The 20808-nt window shown below is 41.7% G+C and overlaps 1 protein-coding gene across 1 annotated transcript in view; it reads left to right on the top strand.

Annotated features, from left to right (window-relative positions):
* LOC111239671 (electrogenic sodium bicarbonate cotransporter 4-like) overlaps positions 1–20432 on the top strand; it is a 29759-nt gene extending 9327 nt beyond the window's left edge. The window contains exons 7-25 of the mRNA XM_022769567.1: positions 5709–5866; positions 5986–6073; positions 6158–6312; positions 6782–6907; positions 7005–7179; positions 7286–7419; positions 7500–7680; positions 7791–7881; positions 8787–8845; positions 9962–10153; positions 11389–11502; positions 12293–12454; positions 12578–12756; positions 12861–12933; positions 13019–13087; positions 13749–13922; positions 14048–14212; positions 16609–16658; positions 20009–20432. Of these exons, the coding sequence (XP_022625288.1) occupies positions 5709–5866; positions 5986–6073; positions 6158–6312; positions 6782–6907; positions 7005–7179; positions 7286–7419; positions 7500–7680; positions 7791–7881; positions 8787–8845; positions 9962–10153; positions 11389–11502; positions 12293–12454; positions 12578–12756; positions 12861–12933; positions 13019–13087; positions 13749–13922; positions 14048–14212; positions 16609–16658; positions 20009–20300 (2637 nt within the window). The 3' untranslated portion in view covers positions 20301–20432. The remainder of the gene's footprint in view (positions 1–5708; positions 5867–5985; positions 6074–6157; positions 6313–6781; positions 6908–7004; positions 7180–7285; positions 7420–7499; positions 7681–7790; positions 7882–8786; positions 8846–9961; positions 10154–11388; positions 11503–12292; positions 12455–12577; positions 12757–12860; positions 12934–13018; positions 13088–13748; positions 13923–14047; positions 14213–16608; positions 16659–20008) is intronic.
* The last annotated feature ends 376 nt before the right edge of the window (positions 20433–20808 follow it).

The raw sequence follows: 20808 nt of genomic DNA, 5'->3' as shown, positions 1-20808 counted from the left end.
CTTATAGTATAAAAATCACTCAGTCTCAATCAACGTTTCTCCTCCTCCTCCTCCTCCTCCTCACCAAGGAAGCACGTGGCAGTGGAGTGGTGGGTGCTTAAAAATTTAAAAACCTCTTTATAATCTGTTAATGCTGCTTCAGAGTCAATTACCAACTGTCCTCGTTCACTCACTCTCTAACTTCTTTGGTGCAAAGCAACCGTGAACAAGACGTTTCGATCTCACACACGGTAGCTGAGCAGTGAGGTTCCTCTGGTAGGTGTATATACTCCTCCTCCAGCGGGCACTACGTGTTATTATGGGATGTACTTTACTGTGGGATATTGGTCAGATTAAAGGCAGCTGGAGGCGCCACGCAGCGTCTGTGAACAAATAATTAAAGCAGACTCAGGGGTCACATGCAGGAGTTCATTCTTACTGGCTTTGAAGTTCTTGTCAAGATATTTACCCAATGACAAACAACACACACACACACACACACAACACACACACACCAGCATACTTCTTTATGCGTGCTGGTTAACAATGAATACAGTGAAACTGAGTTTCGAGTCGCTGCATACTTTGGCACAAACCAAAAGGAAAAGCAAGTGACACTGAATATTCTTCACTGCTGCACTTTTTGGGTTAGAGATTCAAACAATTAAGCTCTAGGAAAGAACAGAGCTTAGAGATCTGCGCACAAAAACACAAGCACAAGCACAACAACGCGTGCAGGTAGACATAATTTACCAAATTCCCACCTCAGCTACCGGGGGGTGGGGGGTGTGGATTAGAAGGATTAAGTGCTTCAGATGATTCTGAAAACCTCATAAAACAGCTCAACTCTTTCATTTACAACACCACCACACACACACACACACACACGGAAATGGTGAGAGAATGTGTCACCTCATGCGTCTGTTAACTGTGCGCACGACTGAAAACAATCCATTGTTATTCTCCCACAGGCGACAGGAGATCAGCTGATTACAAATCAATAACAAATCAATAACAACTCAGACGGTGACTGTGTATACCTCTAGACACAAACTCCAACAATATTACACGCCAAAGTTTACTCATCATGATCGTACTGAAAACAGCTGCATAATGACTGCGCTCTCTGTCTAACGAAGAATACCAATGAGGTGCATTATGGGAAATGTAGGACCCAGTATTTCAGACGATTTTCAGCCTCTGCTGCTTTAATTCTAATTATCCTCATGATGAAAAGTGAAACTAAACCACAGATGCTTTTAACACGTTGAATCTATTTTTAATTTTGGGACTACAGTGTTAACAACCACGTTTTAAAAAGGAACTGCTGATAATAACATGTTATCGAATAATTTATCAATAATTTTAATAACATCAACAAAGTAAAAGTTTGTGGAAAAAACATCCTTTGGCATTTTTTAAAGAGTTTAAACCTGCTAGAACTTTTTAATTATTCATTTATTTTTTGGGAAATTTGGGAACTAAAAAGTTGATATGGTGAATTTGTAAGGAAACAGCTGCTTATCTCCTCATCCAGCTGTTACACATCAACATGATGATCCATGTGTTGTGGTGTTTGTGTCAGCTGATGATCTATAAGTCCAGTGTTTGGTTTCCAGCAGCTTTGAGGAAAATATCTGGCTCTTTAGCTGCTAACGCTGCACCAATGTTCACCAGCTGCTCTCTGACCAACGTCACATTTTGTTCACGACTGTCTGCAAAGCTTCATACCGCTAAGGATTAAGTGGGAAAGTAAGTAATTAAGTACTTGTAAGTGAATCGTTGAACTGTAAACACAACACATGTAAATCAGTGTTAAAGTATCTGTGTTAGTTCTGTGGATGATGAAATTATCTATAGCACCTATTTTGTAGCGTGTAAGAGTTTCAATTCTCATTTCCATGAATTATGAAACATTATAGGAACCTTTGAACCCAGTTATATGAGCTCTGAAGCCGTAGAGTCTTAAAACACAAATCCTCACTAGAGCACCAAAATGTGTATTAATCCCCCTAAAAATAGTTCCCAACAGATGCTCTATTTCTCTTCTCTCTTGAGTGACTTTTGCTGAAAACTACAAGAGCAGCGGTTTGAGGAAATTAATGAGACATATTTTAAACAATGAAACTATTATATGTGAGGTTTTTGATGACTTTATAATGTTTATAAATCTTCAGTAGGAGAAGCGATGGACTTGAGGGCTGAGCCGCAGCACACATGGTTTGGAAGTCTGAGAGTGTGTGGTTGGTTTTTGTTCTTTTCATGGAGTTTCGTTCACGTGTGAAACCTATAGAATATAAATACAGAATACTGCATACAAATTCCACTCCTGTTGCACACAACCTAATACTTATCAAATTCAAACATAACAGTTACCTGTCTGTCTCGGTGTGATCTGAATATGATCGTTCCATCCTTCGAGCTCGGTCGGCGCGGATCTGTAAATGAACCACAATAACACTTATATTTGACATTTTAAACCACAACAACATGCTGCAGATTGTCCTCGAGGATATTTGTATCAGCATACAAGCGATAATCTTTTAATTAAAGTTTTATACAGAACAACAGAGGGGACATTCAAGTACGTCCACAGCGTGTTCTATAATCTAGACTATCAGCCAGTTTTCATAGTGTTTCTGTGGAGGATTATATTTAATGACCCATTTTCCTTTCTTTTTTTCCCCCCTCAAAGCAGATTTGGAAACAAACAAAATCGAACAGAGAGAAAGAACAAGAACACAACAGCAGAGCCCAAAAATCCTCTGATAATCCCCTTCACCCAGATAGATTCACAGAAAGAAATCAGCAGAGGTGAAGGTGCACCACAATAGGACCACAATCTCTTAGTAACACACACATTATGTCAACACATTGTGTTCAATGGTGAGTATACACAACACACCACACACACACACACAACACACACACACACACACACCACACACCCAACACACACACACACAACACCACACACACACAACACACACACACACACACACACACTAAGCCATCTCAAGTGTTGAAACCATGCATAGCTGGGAGTTAGCTGGATCAGTGTCGATTAAAACGCTACAGTAAAGCAGAGAAGTTAAGAACGTGTGAGTCAGTGAAAAGCACACAAAACAACAATGTAAAAATACTTCATTAGAAGTAAAAGTCCTTAGATTCAGAATACCGACTTAAAAGGGTCGTGTGGGTGTGTGTAAACTTGTAAGGCAGACTATCTTCTTGTTTAAATTGTGTATTGATTACATCTGTGTTTATTGCCAACACTGTTTTTATTCATTGCCTAAGTAAAACTGTACCTTTTAATTTAACTACATAAGTTTCAAAGTAAAAGTACTTTTCTGCAATAAATTTGCCCTGTGACTGATATATCATTATAAATGACATTGTGAGTCATTGATGTTCCAGGTGGAGCTGCTTTAACTACTAGAGTCCAGTGGTTCCCAACCTGAGGATCTGACCCCTCCAAAGGGTCACCAAGATAATACTTGAGGGGTCGTGAGATAATGTTTTATTATTTTGTGAATTTAGAGCGGAAGTGTCTCAGACTGATTTACACACTCACACAGATTTTGTTTATAAGGGTCCCACGAAAAGGATGTTAACCACTTGTTTATAGTCTATAATGTTACTGAAGATAAACAACTAGTGTGTATAATAGTAATAAAAAAGGTGGGAACTCACTGTGCATGTATGTATGTATGTATGTATGTGTGTGTGTGTGTGTGTGTGTGTGTGTGTCGTTGTGTGTGGTGTGTGTTGTGTGTGTGTGTTGTGTGTGTTGTTAGTGTTTGTGTGTGTGTTCAGACTCACGCAGGCGCGCCAAGGCTGCTGACTGCGATGAGCGTAGGTCTTCTGTGGAGCGGTGATTCCCAGAAGCTGAATGAGTGCTACGATCAGATTAGTCTTGAGGACTACGGCCTGACAGAGCAGCAGCACAGCCAGCAGCAAGAGCAATGCAGTAAACGATGAGTAAACGAAGACGGTGAATTTTAAGAAGGACAGCGTATAACAGGTTGGTTGATCAAATGGCAGAAAAAGCAGGAGGAAGCATTTAGGAATGTAGTGTAGTGTTTGGTAGCTAAAGTAAACGGTCAAACCTTTTACTTTGCTGAACTGTAGATTAGTTGAAAATGTAGCACAAAACACCACAACACTCTAGCGACACACACACACACACACACACACACACTTACTGGAGATGTGTGGAGATTTTCTTATGTCTGCCAGCTAGCGGTGACGGTTTCGTGTCTCGAGGGTGGCGATGGGCTTTATTCCTGCAAGCAAAGAGCAAAACTGATCTTCTCCTCAAATCCGTAGGCGTATGAGACCGTCAGCGATCGTGCCGATCTCTACGATCTCACTACTTAGTCAGAGTATTACACGATCACAGTGCATCTCTCATGATTTAAACCCATTTACGTACATTTACAGACTCTGGACAACCTGGTAAAAAACCAAAACACTATTAAAACATCGTCATGTTAATACTGATCGGGTTATGCTAGCAGCTAATCAATATTGCCATATTAATTATGAATTATTATTTTAAATTAAAAAATCAATTATGTCTGAAACGTTATCTTGTGTTAATCTGGAGGAATTGTTCTGGTGACAACCCAGACCAAAATGTTTTTGTCTGCTCATTTGTTGTGATTTTCTAGCAAAAAACGAGCACTTTCTTTCTAACTTGTAAGAAAAGTCTACTTAAATAAAGTTTTTATTTTAATTATATATTATAATCAGCCAGGAACGATGCGTGCGTGACTCACCCACTATCTGTGGGCAGTGAGTAGCACCTCCAGGTCGAGCAGATGCTTCCTGTTTGCAGACAGGTTCACTGAGCTCAAACAGGCTGTGAGGGTCAAGCGTGGAGACGTGAGGCTGCCTCCAATCTCTCCCTATGGAATTAACTCTGTGGAGAACAGGAGTCGGGGTCTACAGCCATGACAGCAGCTCTGTGATGCTCATTATAAGATAAAGGTTTATTTTTGATTTTTAGTAGTCACGGTGAAGCGAATATAAAAACTGGAAGGAGGGTGGTGTCAGAATAAAGGTCTGCAGGCCGCCAGATAATTTGTTGGTTCGTCGTTCTGGCTCTTTTACGTCTTTTTATTGTAGTTTTTAGTGAAGAGGAGGGAGGTATTTAAAGTCCATATACGCTGATTCACTGCTTATATATAGTATATATGTCACCGCTTCTTCTCTGATATATTATACAAAAAACAACAACAGCACAAACAAACAAAATAATGCAAAGATGCCTCCAGTTCATCCGACATCTGCACCAAACGTGGCAGATCAGTCGTCAGACATTTCACTCAAAACGACCGATGTTGGCCTCACGGTGGCGCTAGAGGAAATGTCAGAGGATCACCAGAGTCAGTAGGTTACATCCTCTGAGGACCATGAATGTCTGTATGAAATTTCACGCCAGTTCGTCCAATGGTTGTCGACATATTTTCGGTTTGTTGATCGGTATTGATATTCCCCTCCAAAAAAAAGAGATCCTGCTCATCATGATGCAACTGAACGCACCGTCGCACAGGTGTAAAAGGAGCAGGGATCTAGCTTTGGTTGTCTTTGTCGTTTTCTGTACCTCACATGATCCGATGAACCGCTGACACGCTGGGAGAGGTCAGCCGCAGTGCAACATGCCTCAGCGTGGGATTTCTACTCACACGTTACCTCCCGCCGCTTGTCTCTGTTTCTTCCTGCAGCTGAAGAACAAGTTCATGAAGAAGATTCCTCGTGACGCCGAAGCGTCCAATGTCCTGATTGGCGAGGTGGATTTCCTGGACAAGCCCTTCGTGTCCTTTGTACGTTTGGCTCAAGCCACGACGCTGGGAGGCCTCACTGAGGTCCCCGTGCCGACCAGGTGGGTGTTGCTAACGTCTCCCTTTCCATCTCAATCCAGAAGTGTGTGTGTGTGTGTGTGTGTGTGTGTGTGTGTGTGGCGTTGCATTGATCAGCCTGTCACCCTCCCTCCTCTGACAGGTTTCTCTTCATCTTGCTGGGTCCTCATGGCAAAACCAAGTCCTACAATGAGATTGGCAGAGCGATCGCTACACTCATGGTGGACGACGTAAGTGGCGCCCTGATACGACTTCTACTCGTACACAATTTCAAATGCATCGACTTTAATTTTTATTCCTTTGTGTCACGCCAGCTGTTCAGCGACGTCGCTTACAGAGCGAGGGACCGCGACGACCTGATCGCAGGCGTGGACGAGTTCCTGGATGAGGTGATCGTCCTCCCTCCGGGGGAGTGGGACCCAAAGATACGCATCGAACCCCCCAAGAAGGTTCCATCGGCTGAAATGAGGCACGTACATTAACGTAACACATGACCACGTGTTTTGTTTTGAAGGCAATGCGTGGAGGTAACTCCGAGTGCTTTAGGTAAGGTGGAAAAATAAGATACTTTAAAATAAGATATAAATAGACAAAATTCAATAACAAAAATTAATAAATGTATTTATAAATGGTTTATTTTATGAGTTTTTAATGCTGTTTTTGTAATTTCATTTTTAATCTTAGTCTTGATAGATTAATCGTTCATTTATAAATTCTTTTTACAATTCCTATTCTTAATGCCTATCAAAATATGAAATTAAAGAAATACTTCATTACTCTTCCTGTGACGTCCCTGGTCCTCCATAAAGCAGACAAGTATAATATTATAATATCACACCTTTATCTGAGTCTCACCTTCTTCAGACTGAAATTTGTCCCGTTAAGATTCAAGAAGCTGTCGAGTAAAAACAGATTTCTCATTTTTATCTTCATCCCAGGAAGTCGGTGCTGAACCTGAACGAGCTGGGTCAGATGAACGGCTCGGCGGGCGGAGCGGCTGGAGGAGAGGACGAAGAGCTTCCGGCTCCGCACGAGCTCGGAGAGGAGCTGAAATTCACCGGGAGGTGGGAGAGGACCGGAGTGGACTTTGATCGTATGTCACCGGGTCCAGTTGATGTCCGGGTTCTTGACGCTGCTCTCCACCTTGTTTTGCTTTAACAGGTTCGCTGGTGGATTGTGGCTGGACATGAAAAGGAAGCTCCCGTGGTATTGTAGCGATATCTACGATGGCTTCCATATCCAGTCCATCTCTGCCGTGCTCTTCATCTACCTGGGCTGCATCACAAACGCCATCACCTTTGGAGGACTGCTCGGGGATGCTACCGACAATTACCAGGTGCTCATAAAACCTAACGAGCCATTTCAGAAACGCTCCAGCCAGCGCTCACCTCTCAGGTAAACTGACTTCTCTCTGCCCCCCCCCCCCCCCCCCTTCCTGTCAGGGTGTGATGGAGAGTTTCCTCGGCACGGCTTTGGCAGGAACTGTCTTCTGTGTGTTTGGTGGACAACCTCTCATCATCCTCAGTTCGACCGGACCCATTCTCATCTTTGAAAAACTGCTCTATGAATTCAGCAAGTAAGACGCGCACACGGACGCACGCAACACAAACGGCCGGATACGAGCCCTCGCCTCTTTAACTCTCGCTCCCTCCGCAGGAATAACGATATAGACTACATGGAGCTGCGTCTGTGGATCGGCATTCACTCGTGTCTGCAGTGTTTCCTGCTGGTCATCACGGACGCCAGCTACATCATCAAGTACATGACCCGCTTCACAGAGGAGGGGTTCTCCAGCCTCATCTCCTTCATATTCATCTCTGATGCCATTAAGAAGATGGTGGGTAACATGTTACACGTCAGTTCCACTGGGACGACACAGATGAACAACACTTGGATTATATTTTAAAGTTATTAAAAGAGAAAAAAAAACTGTTTTCTCTTCCACAGGTAGGAGCCTTTAAGTATTACCCAATTAACCGCGGCTTCAAGCCGGACTACATCACGGCCTACAAATGTGAATGCATCGCTCCAGACCAGGGTGAGTCTTCAGACTCTGTTTTTCTTTCTGTCTTGTTCTTTTGTCTGAGTTAAAGTTTATTCCTCTTCTGAAAAGTTCATAAATGGCCCCTTGAACAACTGGTTTGACAAATATAATATTTAGAGATGGAGCTGACGAATGTTCACTCCTGTACTTTTAAATTTGCTGGAGTCAGGATGTTGTTGGGGGGGAAACAACAAACATATCTCTCTGTCTAAGACACGCACTGACGAACATGTAGCAGCAACAGTTAGTGACAAGTGTTTACTGGACGGTTAAACTGTTCATCAGGAAATGACGACATCGTGTAACTCCTCCTGAAGTCACTAATAGTTTGTTTTACATTTGTGTTTGAGTACGAATTAAACAAACAAGTTGTTAGGTGGATTTTTGACAAAGCCAGGCTGCTTCAGCCAACCAGTCTTTATGCTAAGCTAGGCTAACCACCTCCTGACTCCAGGCTGTTGGGCAGAAAACAAATAAGACTTTCCCCAAAATGTTAAACTCTTCCTTTCACCTGACACATGTAAAGTGTTGTGTAATTTATTTATAATCTCTAGGTCGTTAAAATGATGGACAGCTACAGCGTTTCTCAGTTTATCATCATCAACATAATGAGGAAATGACTTGACTGTCAGGAAATCATTAGCTCGTCATGTCCACATAATAAATAATTAAGGAGATATTTCAGTGTGAATAGATGTAAATATTTGGTCTTTACTCATGTGACTTTTCTGTTTCTGCCTCACTTTTGGACGCTGTCTGAAAAAGTGAGTATGCATGGACAGACCATGGTAAACGCTGTTGAACGATGACAAAAATGTGGCTGGGATTTAACCAGGGGAAATTGTACTGAAAGGGAAAGTTGTGTGTTACTCATCCTTTCTTTTCTGTTGTTTTTTTAGCATCTGTGCTGGGCTTGAATGTTTCAGCTCCGCTCTCAGATGATAACATGACTCTGTTGGTAAGTGACACAACACCAGAAGCTTCTGATTAACATCGTATCTTCCTCTTCGGGAAGGCGGCTGCCTAAGTTGCACTCAAGTAACTGAGTTGTATGTTGTCGTCATGGCTGCAGTTTGACCTACAGAAATCTGATCCATGTTTATCAAGCATCTCAGGAAGAAATCAGTCAGAACAGGAAGGAACATTTGGTTTCTACAACTATGAGTAAACGCCTTTTATCAACTTCCTTCATTTAGTGAATGACTCGTGTCTCCTATAAAGGAAACCTCAGCTCACAACAAGTAGAATCTAAAAGAGGGTTTTTATTTATCAGAAATATCTGGGCTGTAATCTCTATAATCATATGTTCATGTCTGACTGGAGAAATACGCAGGGAGCCGACACTGGCTGATATTACAGACCATAAACATTTTTGAACTGGACTGAGATTTGAGCTGTTTATTCATTTTAGCATAATTTTATCCTAACCTTGTTAACCTGTTACCGTGGCCAATATACTGTATATATAAGTGGTGTTATTACTAAATCAAATGTTGGCTCTGTCGCTGTTTCCACCACCTCATCCTGATTTGTACCTTTGCGATGTCACACTCTCTCCTCAGTGTGTAGCTGCGTTTCCGTTAACCTGCTTCATGTGCAACTGCAAACAAAAAAAAACCTCAATGTTGCAGAAACATTTCTAATACATTTACACGAGGTGGTTTTTCAGACGATTAGACGAAGCAGCGTCTTGTTAAATTTAAATGGGAACACTCCTGCCTGCCGTAATCACGTCCAACCCAGAGGCAGATGCCGGAAATCCATCGCCACGTTTAATTGGAACGATATGGAGAGAGGAGGAAACACAGCTTTATCAATGGAAACACAGACCGTCACGTTCAGGACTGATTCTGAAATGCTTGATGCGTATGGTCCCTTCAGTTTCTTTGCTCTGTATTTTCTTCTGTTATCGCTTTGTCTTTTCTCTCTTCTGCGTCGGCTTCCTCTCCTCCTCCCCCCTCCTCCTCGACCCACTCCTCCACTTTTCCTCACCCCATGTCTTCAACTCCCCCTCCCTTCCCCTCTCCCCTCCTCCTCCTCCTCCTCCTCCTCCACCCGTGTCTTGTCTTTGTAGTTTAACCTGACAGACATGGACTGGAGTCAGCTGAGTAAGAAAGAGTGTGTGAAGTATGGCGGCACGCTGGTGGGGAACTCCTGTAAGTATGTTCCCGACCTGGCCCTCATGTCCTTCATCCTCTTCTTTGGCACCTATTCCATGACCGTTTCTCTCAAGAAGTTCAAGTTCAGCCGCTACTTCCCCACGAAGGTAAGACGCCGGCCTCGCCGTCATGCTGTTAGAGGCTGAAAACACGTTCACCTGCATGTGAAACGATGGATTCTTGTCATTTATCAAAGCATGAAAATAGTGATATTCCTTATTTTTCTCATTGTCACAAGAGGAGAAAGTGTTTGTTGAACGTAAGAGTCGTGTCATGAGTCTTTCTTTTGGTTAGAAATGTATTTTAATCTGCAGAGAAGCTTCAGGACGTCAGGGAGACGTGTCTCACCTGTGGCTTCTTCAGGTCCACAGGTGTGAAAAATACATATACATGGGTCACATGACCAATTATCATCTTCATTTTGTCCCACGTGTCTGTGTTTATCACACCTGCAGACGCTTTTGTAAATTCACCCTGACTGAACGTGAGGAAGCCGCAGGCGAAATGCGTCACAGTGAAGTCGCCTCAGTGTGACGTGGTTAAGTTTGATTCACACTTTGTCACACCTGATCACTAATATTGACTGTTCACGTACTGGTATGATGTCGCCACACTTCAAATACTTTACTGTAAATTTGTGATGTTTGTATATATTTACATTCTCAGTAAGAACCAGCAGTTGAAATCAGAAAGTTCACAATAAGAAAAATAAAGAAAATCACCAGAACTATTCCCGCATGAATTATCAGCAGCTTTCATTCGTCCTCATCCTCGGCTCCACCCCTTGTCCAAACCAGCACCTGTAAACCTCCCGTACCTGTAGCAGAGTATCCTCTCCCATGTTCTCTCTCCTCCTCTCTGCTCTCCCTGCATGTGCTCCAGCTCCGTAATCTGATCGGTGATTTTGCCATCATCATTTCTATCCTGGTCTTCTGTGGGTTGGACCGTCTGCTGGAGCTGGACACCCCCAAACTGCACGTGCCCACTGAGATCAAGGTCCGCTCTCACCCCGATCACCTCCGTCGACCTTTTCCCGTCTTTTTGTGTCCCTGCTCGGATTCATTTCCTTCCTTGACGACGTAGTTTTTATACATTTCACTTCAGACTTTTGTTTTTTATGTGGATTTATTAATGTGAAGATTTTATTTTTCGAGTTCATCTTCTCTTTTCTCTTGTCTTCATTTCCTCATGTGCACACATTTTTTCACATCTCCCCTCCTCACTGTCAATCCCCACGTCTCTGTTTGTCCTGTGTTTTCCCTGTGTGTGTGTGCGTGTGTGTGTGTGCGTGCATGTGTGTGTGTGTGTGTGTGTGTGTGTGCGTGCGTTGATGGACGTGTAGCTGAGGAAGCTAATCAGTGATTTTGCCATCTTCATGTCAATCATGTGCTTTGTGGGTCTGGATATGTTGATTGGGTTAGACACACCCAAACTAATCGTTCCAACTGAGTTCAAGGTATTTGATTTGTCACTAAATCGTGTGTAGAAGTGTGTGTCTCCTTTTCTTAGAACATGTGAACATGTGACTTCCCTCCTGCATGTGTATCTGTGTTTTCTTTGTTTGGTGTGCATGTCAGCAGTGGGGGAAAGTAACTGAGTACATTTACTTAATTACAACTTTAACAAGTGTTTGCTTTAATCTGACGGCCACAGCTACTGGTCACGTTTCAGATATTAAGAGTTTACATTTAAAAATAAGATTTCAGTCATTAAACCAGTAGTTTCCAACATTTATGAATTGTGACCTCTTACAAAAAACAGTGTTTCATGTTTCAGTTTTCTAGAAGTTTGTCAGCACAATAAAAAACTTCTCACATGGTTTCATTTAAATAACTGTTCAAGACCCAAAGAGGTAAAATCAATACAATATAACACAATGCAGTACTTTGACTGTGATACTGTAACTAGAGGAAGTACTTTTACTGTGATACTTTAACTACGGGAAGTACTTTTACTACTTTTACGGTGATACTGTAACTACAGTAGTTAAGTACTTTTACGGTGATTCTACTGAGACTTCTGTATTTGCACTCATCAATCCGTATTTTTACATTGTTGTATTGACACTTTTACTTTAGTAAATGACCTGGATACTTCCTGCCCCAATGCATGCTGGTCTGTTTAGTTACACCATCACTAATGTAGATGTGTAGCTTTAGATTTGTGAAGTTAGATTAGCGCAGTGACCCGTTCACCTGCACGCCTTTGCTCCGTCATGACTTCTCTCTGCGTCTTTGTGTTTGCAGCCGACGCGTCTCGACCGCGGCTGGTTGGTGATGCCGTTCGGTAAGAACCCCTGGTGGTGGTATGTGGCCAGCTTCGTTCCCGCTCTCCTCGTCACCATCCTCATCTTCATGGACCAGCAGATCAGCGCCGTCATCGTCAACCGCAAGGAGAACAAACTGAAGGTCTGTAATCAGAGGACAGCCGGAGGAGAAATGTTAGTAATATATGATATGATTATCCTGAAATCGTCCGGCCCTGGATCTGAATGATTTGTCGTCACTTCCTGTCTTTGCACCCGTTTGCAGAAAGGCTGTGGCTACCACCTGGACCTGTTCTGGGTCGGCGTTCTGATGGCCGTGTGTTCCTTCATGGGTCTGCCCTGGTACGTGGCGGCTACCGTCATCTCCATCGCCCACATCGACTCTCTGAAGATGGAGAGCGAGTCCAGCGCCCCCGGAGAGCAGCCGCAGTTTCTGGGAGTCAGGTGAGACCGTCCTGACCCAGGAAGTTCTGGTCTCAGCCGTGTGTGTGTGTGTGTGTGTGTGTTTTCCACTGGCTGCATTAATGAAACAATCTGTTTAATTCCAGGGAGCAGAGGTTGACGGGTATTCTGGTCTTCGTTATGACTGGACTCTCAATCTTCCTCGCGCCCATCCTTCAGGTCAGTCGGCGGACATGTTGATCTTTCTATAACATCAGTTGGTTTCACTTTAACATTTTAACATCTGCTCCTCTGTTCACTGCAGTACATCCCCATGCCGGTCCTGTACGGAGTCTTCCTCTACATGGGAGTGGCCTCACTCAGTGGCATCCAGGTAGAGTGAAGATTATATACATTTACCTCCGTTTTTACTCCATGGGAATTGCAATCTGTAGCAGAACTGGGACTAATGATTATTCTCTCTATCAACTGGATTAGTTGTTTGGTCAGTAAAACAACAGAAAAACGTGAAAAATGATCATCAGAACATGTGAGAGAAACAATTTACTGTAACATGAAACCAGGAAAAGCAGCTAATCTTCACATTTGGAAACATGGGAGCATCAAATATTTGGTAATTTTGTTTGAAAAATTAAATAATCATAAATCACTTATATTCACAATATTTGCACAGACCTCTGCAGGTCAACAACAGATCTGACTGTCAATGATAAGAAAAATCAAACTAGTGTTGATATTGTCCTGTCACTGTTTTTATTAAACTAATACTGAGAATAGATCATGAAACCTGCAGGAACGCTTCCACCTGGAGGAAGAAAAATCTGTGTCGTGCGGCGGTTGAATTAGTTCCTAAATCCTGAACACAAATCCCCCAAAATATTCAGTTATTAACTCTTACATAAGACAAAGAGAAGCAGGATATCTCTCCAAATTAAAAGCTGAAACTAGCTTGTTTGTGATGTTTAAACTTCTTTCGTACTGGCTAGTGAGACTGAGAACCTCTGAGAAACATGTTCTGTGTCTTTGTGTCTCAGTTCTGGGAGCGGATCAAGCTCTACCTCATGCCAGCCAAACACCAGCCGGACTTCTCCTTCCTGCGTCACGTTCCTCTGAGGCGCGTCCACCTCTTCACCCTGGTCCAGATCGTCTGTCTGGCTGTCCTCTGGATCCTCAAGTCCACGTTCCTGGCCATCATCTTCCCAGTGATGGTGAGTGTGTCGCAGGGAGAACACGGTGACGTCGTCTCCGGTGTCTGCAGCACCTTGATGAATTCTGGCTGTCGTGAAGACAAACAAGGATCCTTCCTTTCAGTAAGTGGATACTCTGTGTGCAGATTCTGGGTCTGATGGTCGTCCGGAAGCTGCTGGACGTGATCTTCTCACAACACGACTTGGCCTGGCTGGACGACATCCTGCCGGACAAAGACAAGAAGAAGAAGGAGGACGAAAAGAGGAAGATGAAGGAGAAGAAGACGGCGGAGACGGAGAGCGACGAGGAGGTGAGGGAAATGTCTACGAACATGAAATTAAACACACGCTCAGACGCGGTGGTGTCTGTCCCGAGTCGGTGACTGTGCGTCTCTGTTGTTGGTATTTACTGTGTATTTAAATGTGTCTCGCTCCATCTGTTGTGTGTGACTAATACTGTATGTTTCTCCTCTCTGTCCCACAGTGTTGCTGAAAAGGCACTGTATAACACTTACTACTGTCTTTCTGTCTGTCCTCCCTCGGTTTCCTTCACTGTAGGAACTCCGTTAGCGTCTTTGTCCCCATTCTCGTCCTTGTTTCAGTCCTCATCCAAAGAACCGAGTTGTGGTGTTGTCCAGAGATGATTCTGATTAAAGGACAAGGCTGGCGCTGTTCTGTATTTCTGTTAATGTCAATAAATCCTAAAAACAAAACTGTGTTAAAGGCTGTTCACATCAGAAAGTGGCACAGAAGCTCTTACTGTAAATGTAAATTAAGAGGACGGACAAAAGCTCTCTCAGTTAGCAAGCCTGTTAGCTCGGCTGCTAACGGGAACAATCAGTCTATTGACAAGTACCATAGACTCCTGGTTCCTTTCTCTCAAGCATTTCTCTCTATAGTTTATACTCGACATGGGAGGTTTAACTAAAACTGGATGTTGACACACAGCTTTCTGTTTCCTCACAGATCACAGCTGTCAGTAAATCTTTAAAAACACATCACAAATATTTAACTTTACTTTTAAACAATACTACTTTTCTATTAAAGAAAAAGGAGGAAATAGTGTATTTATTGGGGACTATTTTCAGCGGCGGATTAATCCACATTTGGTGCTGTAGTGAGTATTTGAGGCACCAACAGTGTGACTCACAGGAAATATTATATTTTTATTATAACAAAAATATAGAAGACGTCTGTCCTTGTCCTTTAAGGTCCCAGTTTGTCCTGCATGCCAACTGCTTCCTGTTTCTGTCCCTCAGCCCAACAGCTCTGCCCCCCCTCCAGTGAAGATCCCCATGGAGGCCATAGAGCCCCACACAGAGCCAGACCCCTCCCATGTTAGCCCCCCCACCCAAAACCAGACCTCTGAATGTGAGTACACCGACCCTCTGCTCCACCTCTCGTTTGATTTGTGTTTTAAACATTCGATGCCTTTCACCGAATGTGTCAGATGGAACGAGCTAAACGAGCTAAACGAGCTAATGTTGCTAATGACAGTGGGTGAATCTTTTTCATATTGGCTGCTTTTACAAACACACAAAAATGTGACTGTGAGCAAATCTGTGAATTATACAAAACTTACACACTTTTAAATTTATTTTAATTTTAAATGAACTTCCCTTTGATCAGATACAATAATGGGACTCAGATGTTTGTCCTGTAAACGAAAGTGTACTTTCATGTCGCATCACTGTTTCATCAAGATCATGAGGTCCATGAAGTTTTTCAAGGTTAAAGGTCAGGAAAACAATGAGCTGCTGTTTTAGATCTGAACAAACAAAGAGAAAATAAAAAAGAGTTTAGTGAACATGATGATAAAACTGATATTAGAGAGATCAGCTGCACTGTATCACTGTTATTTCTCCAGATTTAATTAACTATATCAGACATGAATATTTATTATACCATAACCATTTTTATTCATATAGTCCAACCCTGCAGCTTCTGTTCCATTTTTATATAACTTTTTAATAACATACAGAGCTGTAACTACCACTGCATACATTGAAATCAGGTTATTTTTTTATTACATTAAAGAAAATAAATAAATAAAATTAAAATTATTATTATCCTGAAGGGAATAATTGTCTAATTAAACATTGTAAACATTTGTTTTTTTTTTGTTTTTTAAAGAATAAGAAAAAATAGAAAAGAAAAATTTTCACAACCATCAATGTGTGATGTTTTTTTTTTTACTCATTCTTTTCATTTAAAGCAAAAATAAATCATGTAAGAAAGCAACGAGCTGCAATGATTAATCAATTAGTCAACAAAAAATTAATTGTCTTCATACATTTTTTTGAATTCGAATGTAAATTGATGCAAATAACTGGCAGCTGTTAATAATCAAATTAAATAATTCAACTTGATGTGACACAAACACCATGTTCACACTCTCCTCAGATTATTATGCAAATAATCACATTTTTTGATGTGCCTGTAAACAGCCACTGTATTTATTGTATTAAAGATGTATTAATGATTATTAATTACTGTATTATAAATATGACGGTTAATGTGAAGATCATGCAACAGATTGGTGATCTCTTGTTCATCTTTATCTCTCTGTGTGTTTGTGTTTGTATTTGTGTTGAACTGTGTTTACACGCCTGTGAATACTTGTTTTGTTTTGTGCATATGTTCTCTATGTGTGTGTGTGTGCACGCGCGTGTGTGTGTTTGTGTGTGTTTGTGTTTCCCTACAGGAGATGAACCCGTACTCGACGGTCACATCTGATCAGAACGAACTAGACCGCAGGTACTGTGTGCTGAAACTGCACGTGCCCTTCAGTGATCTGCTTAACTCACCTGACACAAACACTGGCTGGGACCAGAGCACCGTCACCTCCAGGCGACTAAACACATAGTTACAACACACACACACACACACACACACACACACACACACACACACACTGCTCAGTTTGCTGCATCACTTGTATTTATATGTAAGTTTGATGATGATTTTAGACGTTTTATTTTTAAACATAGACTATTTTGAATTGCTTACATTGTTTTTACATTGCAGGCATGTACAGTAGGTTATATAGGAGAGAAATCAGTGCACCTGCATAGAAAGTACTGTGTACAGTGCAGTGCATGAATACTCAGTAAGTTGTACACACTCATACTCTAGGTCAGAGGTTTTCAAAGTGTGACACTGTGGAGGCGACCAAATCAAGACCCTCCCCACCCATCACCCCCTCCCCCGTCTATAAACTATCAGCTTCAGCATGTTGTTTTTTGCCTATATTTGTTTACATGTTTGCAAATTGGCCATTAAAAGTCTGCTGAATTAGCTATTAGTCGACCCAGTTTGCAGCGAGCTCATGAACGTTCAGACCACCGTCAAAATGTGGAAATTCTCACTTACAATTAGCGTCTTTATTCTGTGATTTTTAAGTGGATTTAAAGACCTTTATTTGCGATGGATGAATCTAACATTACATTTATTTTATTTTATTAGTTATTATTAAAAAAAAAAATCAAACTCCTCCATGAGCTGACTGTGATACAGGCAGAAAAATCAACCAGACAAATATGAAACTACAATAACGTGACTTCCTGTTCTTTTCATCCCACTCAGTGTCTCCCACACCTCTCTCCCTCCACAGTGTGAAAACCTCTGCTCTTGCTCCCTCCTGTACTTTAGCACCAGTAGTCTCCTGTTGTGTCTGTAACTGAATCACTGTAGGTCCTGGCATATCCAGACAGATTATTACGATAAGTGTTCTCAGTTGTGAAATGTGTCATGTTCTGCGTCTGGATGATCTCTCTCTCTCTGACCTGCCGCTGAGACGTGCACCTGAAAGTGAAGCAGGTGTCGGGAGGATGTGTCATTTATCTCTGCTGTTTATGTAAATTATAGTTGTGTGACTGTGTTGGCTGTGAGAGGAACAAGAGCTAAAATGAATCTTCATCTGTGGCAACCAACGTGCGTTAGAGACAAGTAAAGACTGGAGTCCAGGACAGTTGTTTTATAACTGTATTCTGATGCATGTTGTAGATTTTTTTTAGAGTTTGAAACCCTGAAGCTTTTTTGTTCAGGGAGTTATTATAAAATAAAAACAGAGAAGAAGAAGCCTCTTCTTCTCTGTTTCTGCGAGACACAAACAAAAGATCAGACACATTAAGATCCAGACTCAGACATCTGCTGTTTAAAAATGCAAAAATACAAACAATAAGAGCAGGTGACGCCTGATTTTACTCAGTAAGAATGTGTAAAATACACCGGCTGTGGCAGATTTAGACTTTTTATAGGCAACAAGGACGAAATTCAGAAGATGAATAAATATAATTACACCACTGTTAATCTTTAACCACCTGGGTTAGGGTTAGGGTCTTGTTTCAAAGCCTGTCCCCTGTTGATGATGATGATGATGATGATGATGATGATGAAAAATTGTGTCCGTCACTGTTGACAGGTTGTTATGTCTAAAACAACCGTCCTGTAATAAACCCTCCTTCATGAAGGTTTTAATGTTGGGTTTCTTGAGTTACGGAGGATGTAGTTCATGTGTGATTGAGGTGTTTTGAATCTTTTGTCCACTTCATTGTGATTGTGTAAGAGGTTTTTCACCATGACGGGATTTTGGTTGTTTCTTTTGAAAATATCCGTTTCCCCTTTTAAACTGTTGCTCTGCTGTTTGTAGAACAGAACCTTATGAAAACACAGTCAGACAGAACATTTTACATTTCTTCATTTCATTCATGTCCAGTCTGTGTGCAGGTGTTGGCAGGTCACAGTGTTCCTGCACGGCTGCTGAATTATACAGTCTGATCCCAGGACAGTTCACGTCTGCCGCTTTGCTTTTCACCAGATTGTTAAAATAATGAGAAAACTATTTAGAAGTTGAACATCAGTTTGTGTTTATCGCTGCTGTTTTACAGATTTTCTCCACTGGTTTGATGCTCTTCTGCTGACTGCTCAAAGACTGCAGGTGTCTTCACATACTGTCATATGAACGTCGTGACAGGTTCTCCATCGGTTCTGATTGGAAATAAAGAACCTTTTCTAAAGTAATCCAGAGCTTTATGTGAAGCTTTCATGAGGCTTCATCATCCGTCCAGGGAAAAACAACAAGGGAATTTTATTTTGAAAAGTCTGTAACTGTGGAAGATTCCCACTTATTTTAACTCAGACACCTGAAGCCTCGTGTTAAATTCAGACAAACTGAAGAGAATATCACAGCTGGTGTGATGTGAAGTTTTTTTTTTCTGTCTTCACCTCATAGATTTTTTCTATTTTTCCATTATTTTCTCTTTAGACACCAGGATGTGATGTTGGAGCCTTTAACACAGTTTCTGTCTTCGTCTATTTTATTTCTCACAATGCATCAAAACAGTGGAGAAAAACTATAACTTCGATTTAAGAACACAACTTTTGACCAGTAACATTTGTATTATATTATTCCATATTTCTAGTTTCTATTTTTTGTTTAATTTCAGTCACTTTAATGAAGCTGATTGGATTTACTCCAAATTGAAATGTGCTATTTTTTTTTGCATAGAAAATTTGATCCCATTTGCTCTAAGTTTTCCCTGTTGCAATTTCATCCCTGACAGTTTTAGTTCTTGTTAAGCTTGAAGAACAGCGCCCTCTTCAGTAATTCACAGATACATAAACAGTAAATTAAAGTGTTTTTTCCCCCATGCAACACGCTGCACCTTCAACGCTGCCACACAGAAAATCACACCATCTCCACTTTTAAAGGAATGTCTCATAAAAGAGAACATGTGTGTATTGTTGAACTTGTCTATGTGTCCCTGACACTCAGCTGTCAGTTTATTAGGAACGCCCAGCTCAAACTGATTCAGTCTAATGCAACAGTCCTGAATCCTCCTTCATGAATGTTAGTTATAATGTTCGGTTTGTGTTGAAATTGTGTTGATTCATCACTGTGAGTGTCTAACAGATGTCGTTTGTGCTGTTGTTGATTGTGTATTGTGTTTTTGTTTGTTGAACACAACGTTGGTGAAGGAGGATTTACAGCAGGACTGTTGTTAGACTGTGTTAGTTTGAGCTGGGTGTTCCTAATAAACTGACAGCCGAGTGTGTGTGATGGAGAGTAAAAGTGTAACCTGGCCGGTTCCACCACTGTTCCTCAGCATCACTCTGCACCTGAAGATCTCCTGCCCCCCCTCACCTGTCCACTCCCAGACGAGCCTCACCCCCGGGGACGCCGCTCCATTGCACCCGCCGCAGCCGCCACCTCGCCCGCCCATGCCCATGGTCAGCATCCAGGTGGAGTCAGACAGCGAGGAATCTGGACTCTACTCCAAACAACAACAGCACAGCCTTTCCCGCCCTAATAACCCCCCACCACCTGAAATACACAGAGACTTTTACAGAAACCTGCACGCTCACTTTGGTGATTCCTGTGCTGAAACCGTTCTTTAAACACAACCTACAAACGCACGCGCACACACACACACACACACACACACACACACCTACACATCCATCATAAACCTACCTTAGCTCTCAGGTCATATCTCCAGGAACCAGCTCCCTGTAGTGACGCTAGTAGAAAGAAACAACCAAAATGTGTTAATAATAAAATTATGTACCCTCTCTGAACCTGTGTTAGACATCAGTATTGATTGCTGATCATCTTTACTTTTTTTTTTTTTTTCTTGTACATTTAAAGGATGGTAGAGAAGAGGTTGATTTACACAGTGGTTTATGTTCATTATGGATGTTGAGCCCTGAAAATGTAATAAAACTACATTTGAAACCTATTTATATTTGTTTGGGTGGCACGTTATTTTACATTACATTAATGAAACGTAACAAACCTATACTATACTATGACTTTGTATGCCTTACTAATCTATAACATTTTTTGACGTTTTCATGCCTTATTGCACTATAACATTTTATGCCTTACTATGCTATGACTTTTTAT

Source organism: Seriola dumerili, unplaced genomic scaffold (assembly GCF_002260705.1).
Source record: "Seriola dumerili isolate Sdu_G_001 unplaced genomic scaffold, Sdu_1.0 BDQW01003649.1, whole genome shotgun sequence".
NCBI lineage: Eukaryota > Metazoa > Chordata > Actinopteri > Carangiformes > Carangidae > Seriola > Seriola dumerili.
The sequence above is the reverse complement of the archived record's forward strand: the minus strand, read 5'-3'. Positions and strand labels throughout refer to the sequence as shown.